Source organism: Barbus barbus, assembly GCF_936440315.1.
Source record: "Barbus barbus genome assembly, chromosome: 8".
Lineage (NCBI taxonomy): Eukaryota > Metazoa > Chordata > Actinopteri > Cypriniformes > Cyprinidae > Barbus > Barbus barbus.
This window is the reverse complement of record NC_136736.1, coordinates 12,604,683-12,618,399: the sequence shown is the minus strand read 5'-3', so window position 1 is coordinate 12,618,399 and position 13,717 is coordinate 12,604,683. Positions and strand designations below refer to the sequence as shown.

Sequence of the window (13,717 nt, the reverse complement as noted above, 5' to 3'; positions counted from 1 at the left end):
TGTGGTTGAACCACTGATGGACTGTTTTCACGATGTCCTTACCTTTCTGGGCCATAAAACATTTAAGTTGCTTTGCTGTCTATGCAGGGTCAGAAAGCTCTCAGATTTCATCAAAACATCTTAATTTGTGTTTTAAAGATAAACGAAGATCTTACGGGTTTGTAACGACATGTGGATGAGTAATTCATTTTCATTTTTGGGTGAACTATCCCTTTAATTACACAGCAGAATAAGGGGGGCTGCCAGATGATGTTGGATTACAAAATAACCTTATATAATTCATACTCTAGATAGTAAACTACATAGTGCATAGAATAAATGCATTGTGTACAGGGCATCATTTGGGACACAACTGATGAGAGAATTTTCATTTTTGGGTGGAGTATCTCATTAAAAGCAATACAATATTAGTGTAGAACATGTAATTCAACAGAATGAGAACATTGGTTTTGCCAGGCACTGTATACTACACTCAAAATGGCGGAGCTCACAGAGAATCAAGCTGAGTCTCATTAGCGTAAATTTGCAATTAGCTGTTTAATTAGCAATTAGCACTTATACTTCACTGCACAGGCAGACATTGCTAATAGTTCACTGCGAACATTTGAGGACTCTAAATGACACATTTCTCAAATATTAAAATTTTTAAAGCAAAAATTACTTTTCCTTTATGTCTCAAATGTTGCGAGATTATATCTTCAGAAGCACTACAGATATTTTTTTTTAGATGATAAGATTGAGCCAATGTCAGATATGTCAAAGCAAATACATCTAACAAATTCTTAAATCTCATACATTCGCTTCAGATCATTTCAAGTACTGAATATAAGAATGTGAATACAAGGCGGCTCTCCTAAATCATTTCAGCTAGGTATTTGACAAAGGTCTAGAGGCTGCAGCCAGTGCCTGGAATCGCATAGGATAACCTGGCCTGCAGTGGCTGCATGCACAGATATATATAGTGGGCATGAATCTGGGTGTTAGAAAAGGTGAGCAAGGTTCCACTGCTCATTTTTGATGAAGACGATGCTCCCCCCATCATTTCCACACTATTACCCCTATACAGTGCAGGGATTAGGGAGCGGGAAGGGGAGGAGAAAAACTACATGCCGGCAGCCAATTTGATTTCATTCATCTCCCTTGAGGTTTTTCCATTATCCCCCCTCCATATCCAACTTGACCCCGTAGAGAAAGCCCTGGCCTGCAAAGGTCAGCCTAGTCTAGACTCTCCTCTATACTCGCCCCTCCGTCCTCTTCCTCGAAACAGCCTGCGGCAACAGAGGGATCCCCCTCCCCATCTGACACCCCTCAGCCTGACCCACCCCCCAACCCTGTTGAAGCTGCCTCTGTAATCTTTTCATTTTTCCTCCACTCCCTCTCAGGTCTTTGAGGGCTTAGAAAGGTGAGGCGGGTTGTACCAGCAAATCAACTGTGCCACTGTCCATCTGAGCTCACCAGCGTCTTGAAGACAGGGTGAAAACAGTCCCATCTGGCATCGCTGGGCAGCTATTACCAACATATTACTGGTTTGGGAGTAGCTGTGAGGTTATTCCCAGGCTCGTGGTGGGAGTAGATTGTCTGCGCTGAGTAAACCTGAAAGCTTTTTTGTCCCTAGCCAGTCGGCGCTATACATTTAATGCACATTCATGTCAACGTACAAAATATCTAGACAAAAACTTTTGAAGGACAGGCCAGTAAGGTTAAAATGTCTTCTTTTGTGTTGACAGAAACATTCTTCGTCCTTTGCCAAGCAACAGGCAAAACTGTGAAGAAAAAAAGTGAATGAAATGCGTTTTTCATCTCTGCCGCTTCAATGTGTTTTTATTCAGTATCAGTTAACAAGCCAAGCCATTCGCGCTTTTCCAGTAAAATCAAGAATGTGTGTGTGTTTGTCAAGTCTTTGTCATTTCGCTCAAATCATTCTGTATATATTTACCACAGAACATGCAGGTATTGTGTGCCTCTACAAAGATTTCTGTTAACCTGTTCGGGTTTTTTCTTAAATGAATGATTGCTTTGAAAGAAAAACAGATTAGATCACATTTTTCCCTCTTAACTCTCCTTTAGGACGTGAACTCAGGCAACAAGGGAAAAAATACTCATTGAATATTCATTAACTTGTGCCTAGGTGTGTACACGGCTCTTAACCACACTTGTTTATGACTTAAGGACTTGTAGCGCTGACCTTAGTTTAACACGGCACCAGATACCAAATTAACCTCTAGCCTCCTCAGGGCTACCAATGCCCTGCTAACAAGCAAACTGTCTGGATGCGCCAGAAGTGCTTTATGATTCTGTCTCTCAGGTGCATGCCCTCCTCTGCCTGTGAACAAAAGACAGGTTTTTTCTTCCCCATCTCTCTTTTTGGCTACTCAAGATATTATTTTTCCTATGTGTTTTTAGTCACACCTCTATACACAATGTATAGAGATTTCCACATTGGTTTTTTTTACAGAGTATAAACAATATTTGTGTATTTTTTGTTACAGGATACAAAATATTATTTTTTACACTTCTCATTTTTACAGTCTATCTATCTATCTATCTATCTATCTATCTATCTATCTATCTATCTATCTATCTATCTATCTATCTATCTATCTATCTATCTATCTATCTATCTATCTATCCCCATTCATCTTTATTTCTGTCTGTCCGTCTAATTTCCTACTAAAACAAGCGAAGCTTCGCTGTGGTCACTACCTTTGTCGTTCTGGCTCCTTTTCCTCACCTCATTCCTTTTCAAAGGAGATAAGGTTTCCTTTGCGGCTTCCGTACGCTGGGTTTTTATCGACGCATCTGATTGGCTGCGCGGTGTAAACACCATAAACGCTTAATTTCATTGGTTAACAGTAACTCAGTCGAAACGTGCGGCAAACGTTACCAAACGATAGAGGTGAGTGACTACTTCATTTTTATTAAGTAAACGAGTGCATTTGACGATAGCGGAGGGTTAAATAAATTTCAGTAATGTACCCTGCGATATGTAAAATGGGTGTATTAGGTCCTACACTGGGTTGTAATGCTAACAGGCTAAGATAGCCGCTCATGCTAAATGTACAGAGGTTTAAAACATATAGCAGCTAATGTGTTTAGTATAGACAGTGAACCATAACTAATTTCACGGCGCGCTTCTCTTTATGGTGTTACACTTTTGCTTACAATAAAGCATGGGCAAATTTCCTTGCATCTGGGATTATGATTTATAATCTTAATTTTCTCTCTATTTTCAGTAAAAATGAGTCTCCGGAAGCAGACACCAAGTGATTTCCTGAAGCAGATCATTGGGAGACCAGTGGTGGTGAAGCTGAACTCTGGTGTCGATTACAGAGGTAAATGTAGAAGCGTCTTAAATGAGATTTATAAACCAATGTTGGAGATTTAGTTTAAAGTTGGTCAGGGACATCATACAAGGCGACAAGAATTTAAAAAAACCAAAGGACTTTGATCGTATTCAGAATTTTGGAAACCCCATGATTTTTCTAGTTGCTTGTGATTTACTGAATAAGGATTTTTAAACATATTTGTAAAATTTATTTATTTATTTTTAAATAAAAATGTTACATTTGTATAATTTAAAAGTAAATTCTACCTGTTAAAATATTTTTGAGCATAATTAGAGAAATAAAGTATATCCATTATAAAAAAATACCCATAAAGATATAAGATGGAGTTTACATGACTTTTAAAGATCTTAAATAAAATCACACTCATCCTTTTAGTTGAGACCCACTGCTCTAGAATTTGTAGACTCAACCCACATTTTTTGTAAAAGAGTGCTATTCTGCATATAACTGTCATAAACACACGCTTGACTAGTCTAAAATTAAATGTTTTTCAGTCTCCCACAAAATATTCAACTTAAATTTAAAAAGATGTTCAGTCAGAATTACCTCTGGCATCCATGGAAAGGAATATTTCCTTGAGGTGCATCAACGCAGCTTTTCTAGTCTGGAGCTGGTGCATAACTGTGGGTGGACCATTTGCTTTCCCCATATCATAGAACAGAATTATGTACAATATAAACTATCACTAAGACGAGAATGTTAAAGGGTTACTCCACCCTAAAATTAAAATGTTGTCATTAATCACTTACCCCCGTGTCGGATTCGTTCGTCTTCGGAACACAATTTAAAATATTTTGGATGAAAACCGGGATGCTTGTGACTGTCCCATTGACTGCCAAGTAAATAACTTTGTCTCCTCTGCGTCACAGTAGCACCCTTTCTGTAAATAAAGTGTAAATAAATGTAGAAAACGTATCCGTGTGGTGCGGCTGACACAGAACAGCATACGCTGTTTGCGTTCGGTGAATACTCTTCAAAATGGTGCTACTGCGACGTGGATAAAAGTTTATATTTTTGTTTTCTTTGTGTACAGAAAGTATTCTCGTCGCTTCATAAAATTCAGATTGAACCACTTATGGCAGATGGACTATTTTGACGATGTCTTTCATACTTTTCTGGGCCTTGACAATGCAATTTACTTGACAGTCAACGGGACAGTCACAAGCCTCCCGAATCCTAAATATCTTGAATTATTTTCCGAAGACGAACAAAGCTTTTATGGGTTTGGAACGACATGGGGATAAGTGATTAATGACAAAAAAAATGAATTTTGGGGTGGAGCAACCCTTTAAGTTTTCAAAAAAAAAAAAAATCATTTAAAGTTACATTGTCTAATGTGTGTCTTGCCCTCAGGAGTCCTGGCCTGTCTTGACGGCTACATGAATATCGCTGTGGAACAGACAGAGGAATATGTCAATGGCCAGCTGAAGAACAAGTATGGAGATGCATTTCTCAGAGGAAACAATGGTATGTAATATGTGTATGTTTTTCAAGTACCTGTGCTCTTTCCTGAGGTTTTTTCTGCTTAAACAAACCCAGTGTGTAGTTTCATCTATTTAATTTTTTTTTAGATGTTTTGCATATACTCAAGTTCATTTGTTTTCTTTGTCCTCCAGTGTTATACATCAGCACCCAGAAGAGGAAGATGTGAAGCCGTTTTACTAGTTTCTTTATTCATTATTACATGAGTAAATTGTTTACTGCCGATATTCTTAATCCTTTGTTAGCTGACGATAATGTTCGATAAGTTTGTTTAATGTTTTGTAACACAACAATTTGGTGTTCTGCAGAGTGATGCAGTAAATTTGTTTTTCAACAATGGATTTTGCATTTGTTTTCATGATTTATCTGTTCCAAAGATGCTTCTTAGAATATTTCAATAGTGATAATTCAGTCATTCCAGTCAAGGAATTGCTGATTAGCACTTTCAAGTCTGGAGGTTGTTCAAGGCTCCTTTATCTACAAATTTCATATTCACTGCTTAAAGATACCTGCTGTTTCACATCATTTGGTCTACTATAGCTCTCTATTGCATGATAATCTTTGTTTTCAAATTAATCAATAAGGTAGACCCTGATTGAACCCTGATCTGTTTGTGCTGGTGTTGTCTGCCCCTTTCTAACCTTTCTGCCTACATTAGGAGGCTCTAATAAATGTACAAACGATCCTGGCATGGTGACACTTCATTAGGCTAAGGTAAAATAATGATAAACATATGATGACTCATTAGGTTCCAAATGAGCTGACTGGATGCGCTAGTGTTTTATTTTCATGTGGGAACAGTGTTTGGACATTAATAATTTTTTTTTCTCTGTGTATCCACATTTATGCTCTTTGCCCTCGTTTAGGAGACAAAAGGCTGCCAAGGTCGGCCCTGAGTGCAGGATGAAGGACACAGTATTGATTAAACCTTGTCCGTAACCGGAGTGAGCAGGGGCTTTCTAGCAGGAGCTTGGTATCATTATGGCGACCGCAGCAAATGCTTTCCTATTGTAATCAAAAACCAGAGCCCCTCTCACAGTGCTGCTCTGCGCTCCGAGATTAATTAGCACTGTTCACAGTAATGACCCAATGACTAAATAGTCTCTGTCTTATGAGGGCTGCTCTAATGACCCAGAGAGCAACAGCCTGCAACATCATAACTGGCAACAAATGCTGTTTTCAGAATCTGTGTATAGGTTATCCCCATCACGTTGCATTTTTTTGTATGATATGCAATAATTATATGGATTTTATTACAAAATCGTAGATGTTAGATCATAATGGGAGCTCCGGTATTAGTGGTTGTCAGTCCTTGCCCTTTCACATAATGCCATTTTGGCTGTGAAAGGATATGGCACGTTTGCACTTTCATTAGACTGGGTTGTTGCATTCATATTTGTCCAGTGAGTTTAAGGTCTGCAGCTCCCCCAGCAGCTGGACCCTGACATTGCAACGGATCAGATATTTGGCCCAATTCCTAAATACTGTAGTGTACAGTAAAACATGTTTTTGAAAACCCTTGTTGAGTCCAAAAAAAAAAAGAAGAAAATAAGTGATTTGTGATGCTGGTACAGAATGAATGTACACTACCCTTCAAATATTTGGGGTCAGTAAGATTTTAATCAAAAGTGACAGTACAGATCTTTACATATTGTGCAAAAGTAGTATTTCAAATAAATGCTATTCTTATGAACATTCTATTATTCATCCAGAAATCCTGGGGGAAAGTCCGTTTCCACAAAAATACAAATAAAGATGCAACACATTTTTTTTCTTGAGCACCACATGCAGTGTATGCATAATTATTAGGCAAGTTGATATGCTGATCTTTTTTTCCAAGCACATAAAATTCAAACCACATCAATTTTAATAACTACCATGAATTTTGTATATCATTTATAAGCGATGTATTATTGTTAACAAGGGCCGGAAAAGAAAAGCCCTGTATTCAAATGTGCATAATTATAAGGCAGGTTTTCTTTAACAAATAAAATGGGCCAAAGAATAGATTTGCTACCCGATCTCATGAATGTGCGTATAAATAGTAGACTACGCCAAAATAAAAACGAAAACTCGTGGTATATTGATACGCAAAAATGGACTTTGGCGTGTATATGCTAAGGGAAGGGATGTGGGCTAGATGCGCATCATATGCACGCGAAAACTGCGTATTAAATGCACGCTAACAAATTTCATATCATATGCACGCTAACAAATTTCATATATGCACGCGAAAACTGCGTATCAATGCATGCTAACAAATTTCATATCATATGCACGCCAAACACGCGCGTGTCATATATAAGCCATCATATATAAGTAAATGTAATTTTTTCGTATCAATACCACGAGTTTTCATTTTTATTTTGGTGTGCTATTTATACGCATTTTCATGAGACCGAAAAATCCAAAACAATCCAAAAAAAGTTTTAGAATTGAGGTGAAGAATTAGGTGTTAAACCAAGTCTATACATCCACCTTTTTCCTGAACTGCAAACTATCTGGAGTTTCCAGAAGTACAAGGTGTCAGGTTCTCTGAGACTTTGGTAAGGACTCCCAAAACATGACCCCCACTTAAGACCTATCATGAAATAGATGTAGACTGATTTTGTAAAAAAAAGTTTTATGGAGCTGAATTTTAGGCATTTTTTTACTTCTATCCCTTGTTAAGGATTATACTGTATATGAATCATAAATGATTTTATACAAAATTCATAGTAGTTATGAAGGTTGATGTGGTGGAATTTGTCAAATGTGCTTTGAAAAAAATGAAAAAATAGAATATCGACTTGTCTAATAATTATCCACACGCTGTAGAGATACATTGTTATAGCATGTTATGATGATTTCTGAAGAATCATGTGACAATCAAGACTAGAGTAATGGCTGCTTAAGCATAATTTGATCTTGCATAACATATATATAATCTTGCATATTTATATATCTCAAATATTTTTACACGGATGTACAGTCATACATGCTATTGTGGCTTTGAGTGTGTTGTTTGGTAAATAAAGGTATACCTGAACTGTAATATGAGGGGTTCAAACTGTTAAATGTTGCTCTTTAACCCCTAGAAATAATACAGACATTTCCAGTATTTACACAGCAAAGCCAGCACGATGTATATGTAAAGGCAATGCCATACATCACAGTGTGCGAACTTGATCTGGAGAGACTAGATAGAAATGAAGGGATCAGCTTTCAGGCAATTCTTGCACCATTTTATACAGCAAACTGGAGCTGTGTTACATTATATGCAGTTTGTACTTTATTATTATTGTTTAAATGTCTCTTATCATGTCAGAAACCTGTGCATATGATATAAATTTGTAAATATTTAAACCAGTATATTTATCATTTTTCTTCCCTTTAAGATTAATATAATAGCAAAAAAGTTGTGATGGCTTTAGTAATGTGCTATCTGAATGAAAATGTGAGCCATTTAAGCTCAAACATAGGCTGTTGTTGACCAGTATTCTACCACATGCAAACTCTTAATTTAGACTCCAATATGTCAACCTTGGCCTGGAATGTGCTCCCTGACCTTATTATCTGAAAGGAACTGTTGTGGACGTTTGTAAGAGGGGGTTGAATGATTTATCCGGACTAACCTACAAATGGCAATGTGAAGCTGCTTGGCTGAAAGCTGTGTCATTCATTTTGGGGAAAATAAGCCCCGGGGGGTATGTTGGCCCTGACAGCAGCGCTTGCTAGTGTGTATATTGACCTCTTGTGGTTGTAAATTATACCTCTCTGATGAAAACTGATTACTTCAACTTATGGGATAAAGTGTGCTGGAGCAATGGGAGTCTGTTCATTGATTTGCAAAAGGTATACATTAGTCTGTATCGCTTAAGAGAATATGGCCTCCGTTTACGCCAACTAAAGAAACATTCACACCATGATGACTACCTATAGTGAATGTTTGCGGCATATTCTAATTTAAATCACAAATACGTTCTTCAGATTCTTCTGTGTGTGTGAATTATAGGGGTGTCAAAAGACCAGTGGATTTAGCAGTCTGTTTGCTGCTATCTTTACAAACTGCTATTTTGTTCTTATTTCATTTAAAATGAACTTAAACTGAACGTATTATTACATTGAAATAGACAAATGAACCAAAACAAGCAAGTACGTCATTAAGAATTTGGTCTACCCATAGAAAAACTTCAAAAATACCTTCACGATGTAGCTACAGTGGGGCAAATAAGTATTTGATACACTGCCGATTTTTCAAGTTTTCCCACTTACAAAGAATGGAGAGATCTGTAATTTTCATCGTAGGTACACCTCAACTGTGAGAGACAGAAAAATCCAGAAAATCACATGGTGTGATTTTTTTAAAATAATTAATTTCCATTTTATTGCATGAAATAAGTATTTGATACAAAAGAAAAATAGAACTTTATATTTGGTACAGAAACCTTGGTTTACAATTACAGAGGTCAGACGTTTCCTGTAGTTCTTGACCCGGTTTACACACACTGCAGCAGGGATTTTGGCCCACTCCTCCACAGGTCTTCTCCAGATCTTTCAGGTTTTGGGGCTGTCGCTGGGCAACACAGAGTTTCAGCTCCCTCCATAGATTTTCTATTGGGTTCAGGTCTGGAGACTGGCTAGGCCACTCCAGGACCTTGAAATGCTTCTTACGGAGCCACTCCTTAGTTGCCCTTGCTGTGTGTTTGGGGTCATTGTCATGCTGGAAGACCCAGCCATGACCCATCTTCAATGCTCTTACTGAGGGAAGGAGGTTGTTGTCCAAAATCTTGCGATACATGGCCCCATCAATCCTCCCCTCAATACGGTGCAGTCGTCCTGTCCCCTTTGCAGAAAAGCACCCCCAAAGCATGATGTTTCCACCCCCATGCTTCACGGTTGGGATGGTGTTCTTGGGATTGTACTCGTCCTTCTTCCACCAAACACGGCGAGTGGAGTTTACACCTAAAAGTTGTATTTTGGTCTCATCTGACCACATGACCTTCTCCCATGCCTCCTCTGGATCATCCAGATGGTCTTTGGCAAACTTCAGACGGGCCTGGACATGTGCTGGTTTGAGCAGGGGGACCTTGCGCGCACTGCAGGATTTTAATTCATGACGGTGTAGTGTGTTACTAATGTTAACCGTTTAGACTGTGGTCCCAGCTATCTTCAAGTCATTGACCAGGTCCTCCCGTGTAGTTCTAGGCTGATCCCTCACCTTTCTCAGGATCATTGATACTCCATGAGGCGAGATCTTCCCTCGGAGCCCCAGTCCGAGGGAGATTGACAGTCATCTTGAATTTCTTCCTTTTTCTAATAATTACGCCAACAGTTGTTGCCTTCTCACCAAGCTGTTTGCCTATTGTCCTGCAGCCCATCCCAGCCTTGTGTAGGTCTACAATTTTGTCCCTAGTGTCCTCAGACAGCTCTTTGGTCTTACCCATAGTGGAGAGGTTGGAGTCTGATTGATTGAGTGTGTGAACAAGTATCTTTTATACAGGTAACGAGTTCAAACAGGTGCAATTAATACAGGTAATGAGTGGAGGATAGGAGGGCTTCTTAAAGACAAACTAACAGGTCTGTGAGAGCCAGAATTCTTGCAGGTTGGTAGGTGGTCAAATACTTATTTCAGGCAATAAAATGGAAATTATTCAAAAATCATACAATGTGATTTTCTTGATTTTTTAAATATATTCTGTCTCTCACAGTTGAGGTGTTCCTACGATGAAAATGACAGATCTCTCCATTCTTTGTAAGTGGGAAAACTTGAAAAATCGGCAGTGTATCAAATACTTATTTTCCCCACTGTATGTCGTCTTTTTAAAAAATTTTACGACCATTATGTATTTTAAATGTTAGAATGTAAAGTTGGTGCCGATAGCATCGTGGTCAGCGCACTGTGCTTCAGGTATCCTGAGTTCGAGTCCTGGTTTGCGGACCTTTCCCAGTCCCATCCTACTTCACTTCCTGTCATTATACTGTCCTATGGCAATAAAGGCAAAAATACACAAATTCTTTGTTTTTTTTGTTGTTATTTTTTTTAGTTAGCTTGTGTTTTGCACAGTGTAGTGATAATTAGCCTCCTAGCTTAGCATATACCTTATGCACATTTTTTTTATATGCTTTTGTGTGTATTATGCTGTATTTGAGCAGGGATATCAAAGGTACATTTTTCATAAATAGCCAATGTGCTTCAATTTATGTTGTAGCCAGGAACACGATTTGCTATTGCTACACTCTTAAAAATAAAGGTGCTTCACGATGCCCAGAAGAGCCCTTTTTTGTCTAAATGGTTCCATAAAGAACCTTTAACATCTGAAGAACCTTTTTGTTTCACAAAAGGTTCTTTGCAGCAAAAAAATGTTCTTCAGATTATAAAAAAGTAAGAAAGAGATGGTTCTTTAAAGAACCTTTGACTGAATTGTTCTTTGTGGAACCAAAAGTGCTTCTTCAATGGCATTGCTGTGAATAACCTTTTAAGTACCTTTATTTTTATAAGTGTAGTCAGAATTGCGTCAGTTTTCCAATAACAAAAGACTGTACAATTTTAAATGTTTATATTTGTTAACGATGAATTTGTAAAATGCAGGTTTTGGCTTTGTTTTCCTATTGTTTTCAAATTAGTTGAAGATAATGACTAACAAGTAGTTTGACCGATAGCATGCAGACATTGTACAACAATCAACCAATCATGGAGTTCGAGAACAAATAGAAATGTCAGACATTTTAGGCAATTTAGAAATCTCAGCCAGGACATGTCCGGAAAAAAGATGTGTGGTCACCCATTCTTCCAGTTATTTTAGCTGTCAAAAACAGTCCGTTATGCTGCTTGATATTGCAAGCTGGTATTTGTTATCATACAATTTTAATGTATTATCATAATTATAAGCACACTGGTTTGTAGTGAAAATAGTTTTACCGTTTACTCGGGTTATTAGTTATTACCAGCTACATTGGAAATCTCACACATTCACAGAAAACAGCTTACTTCCACATTGCAAAAAAAGTGGTTAGGTGATCTCAAAGCTAATAAACTTTTGATTTCACTGGGTCTTTAAGCTTTTGGCTCATTAGCAAAAAACTAATGAATAACATTCTCCTTCACAAGAAATGTCAGATCACAACAGCAGAGGTGTTCTGGCATCACGTTTGTCGCCGCATCTTAGGACACATCAGACAGTTGGGTCAGCCCATCTCCCTGTGCATTTCGAGTCTCATGAAATACAGGCTAACCCTGCACTCAAGCAATTAGCCCCCTTCACAACACCATTTTGACTGCCAATTTGTCTACCATGGAACATAATGCAGAGAGTTGCTGGCAAGCACCCAGCATGCTAATGGAATTGCCAGAGTGTTTTGTTTCTCGGTGAGTAACCACGGTGGCTTTGTGCTGTCAAGTCTCGGAGATAGCCAATGGTAATTGAGTGTGTCCTATAGCTGTCATGTTTAGAAATCACTGAGCACCTTTGGCCTTGCCACGGTATGACATCAAGGGCATAACTGGGATTCAGAATCAGAGAATGTGTGCAGATGGGATGGATAGAGAGAAAGAATAGTAGATTAAAATCATCTTTAACAGCTGGCATTTTCCTTAATTTCTGGTTGTTCTGAAGGGTTTCGCTGGTATGAATTGTGACTAGAACAGAAGAGCCGAGGATGGCTCCCTCAATTTCGCTACAAATCCATGCACTTTTATTTTATTTGTCCTGGAGTTAATTAGAGTCAAAGGGTACTCAAATTGCTATAATAGTGCAGTCTGAGGCTGCTGCCACAAATATGTGCAAATGCCAAGTTGCATGCACTCTCACTGCTGTCAATTATGGTCTCATAAATGTTTGGCTGACATTTTATATTCAAGCTCTTGTGCAGCACCACTTAGCCATTGTATGTTCGTAGTTATAGAGAGAGTTTATTGATCCGCCCAGAGTAAATCTAGTGCAAATAAGCAGAAACATCTAAAGGTGCGGTCACATTTACTGTTGGTCTGTGATATTTTGTGTGTGAAATCCAGTTTTTCCAAGCCATACGTAAATGTAATATATGTATGTTCAGAAATGACATGTTCCATATATTAAATATTTTGTCATATGAACATGTTTCATATGAATGTAATATTTCATATTAACAGATCAAGCCCATACAAATAAGTACTGTAAGTTTATATACAGTATGTGTAATACATTTTTGGACATACTGCATGTCATGTACATGTACAGTATATCCATCATAAAGCCCATCAATTCATGTTGATGTATTGATAAGTAAATCTAAAAAAATTACATGAATTTAAAAGATTTATTACAAAAACATATGGGAAAGTGGGGTGACTTGAGCCAGCTTTTACTTACAGTGTGTTTAAAGTGGACACATGACAGCAATGGGTCCAACTTAAATATGTACATACATTTCAGGATGTGGTGCGTCCTTGGGAATAATCACTTTGGATCTAAAATAAACTGCTTTAAAAATATGGCTTTCCAAAAAAAAGTGGTCTCTGGGCTCAACTTGCCCCCAGTGAGGGGTAAATTGAGCCTATGGAGAAGTTCAGCCACATGGGTTTAAACTGTGCCACTAATTATGCTTAAGTAAAAAGGAACATTTTCATCTCATGCTATATCAAAGGAAGAGAAATTCAATAAATATGACTTTCGTAAAATTTATGTGTGAGCCTTGTGATGGACTGGCCACTCATCCAGGGAGTTTTCCTGCCTGTGGCTCAAGACATTTTGATTTTGAAGGCATTTTTTTAATTATTAAAAAATTTCTGAACAAAATAAAGTTAAAATTGAAGAATTAAAAAAAGAAACTTACAGAACTGGGTTAATAGTACTCGACAACCCACTTGGTGATTTATTAATAAGGTTCGTGAGGAGCACAATCTGATGATCAATCAGTTTGGCACAGGT

The 13,717-nt window shown here is 37.9% G+C and overlaps 1 protein-coding gene across 1 annotated transcript; it reads left to right on the top strand.

Moving 5' to 3' along the window:
* Positions 1 to 2,825: 2,825 nt before the first annotated feature.
* Positions 2,826 to 5,168, top strand: LOC306873837 (U6 snRNA-associated Sm-like protein LSm6). Its single transcript, XM_079423336.1, has 4 exons — positions 2,826 to 2,896; positions 3,234 to 3,332; positions 4,701 to 4,814; positions 4,964 to 5,168. The coding sequence occupies exons 2-4, from the start codon at positions 3,239 to 3,241 to the stop codon at positions 4,996 to 4,998; spliced, it is 243 nt and encodes an 80-aa protein (XP_079279462.1). The 5' UTR covers positions 2,826 to 2,896; positions 3,234 to 3,238; the 3' UTR covers positions 4,999 to 5,168.
* The last annotated feature ends 8,549 nt before the right edge of the window (positions 5,169 to 13,717 follow it).

Excerpts from the sequence above, each read along its gene's own strand:
- LOC306873837 (XM_079423336.1), top strand. The coding sequence starts at position 3,239 with ATGAGTCTCCGGAAGCAGACACCAAGTGATTTCCTGAAGCAGATCATT. Across the intron at positions 3,333-4,700 it reads CTCTGGTGTCGATTACAGAG|GAGTCCTGGCCTGTCTTGAC; the intron begins GTAAATGTAGAA and ends TCTTGCCCTCAG. Across the intron at positions 4,815-4,963 it reads ATTTCTCAGAGGAAACAATG|TGTTATACATCAGCACCCAG; the intron begins GTATGTAATATG and ends TTTGTCCTCCAG.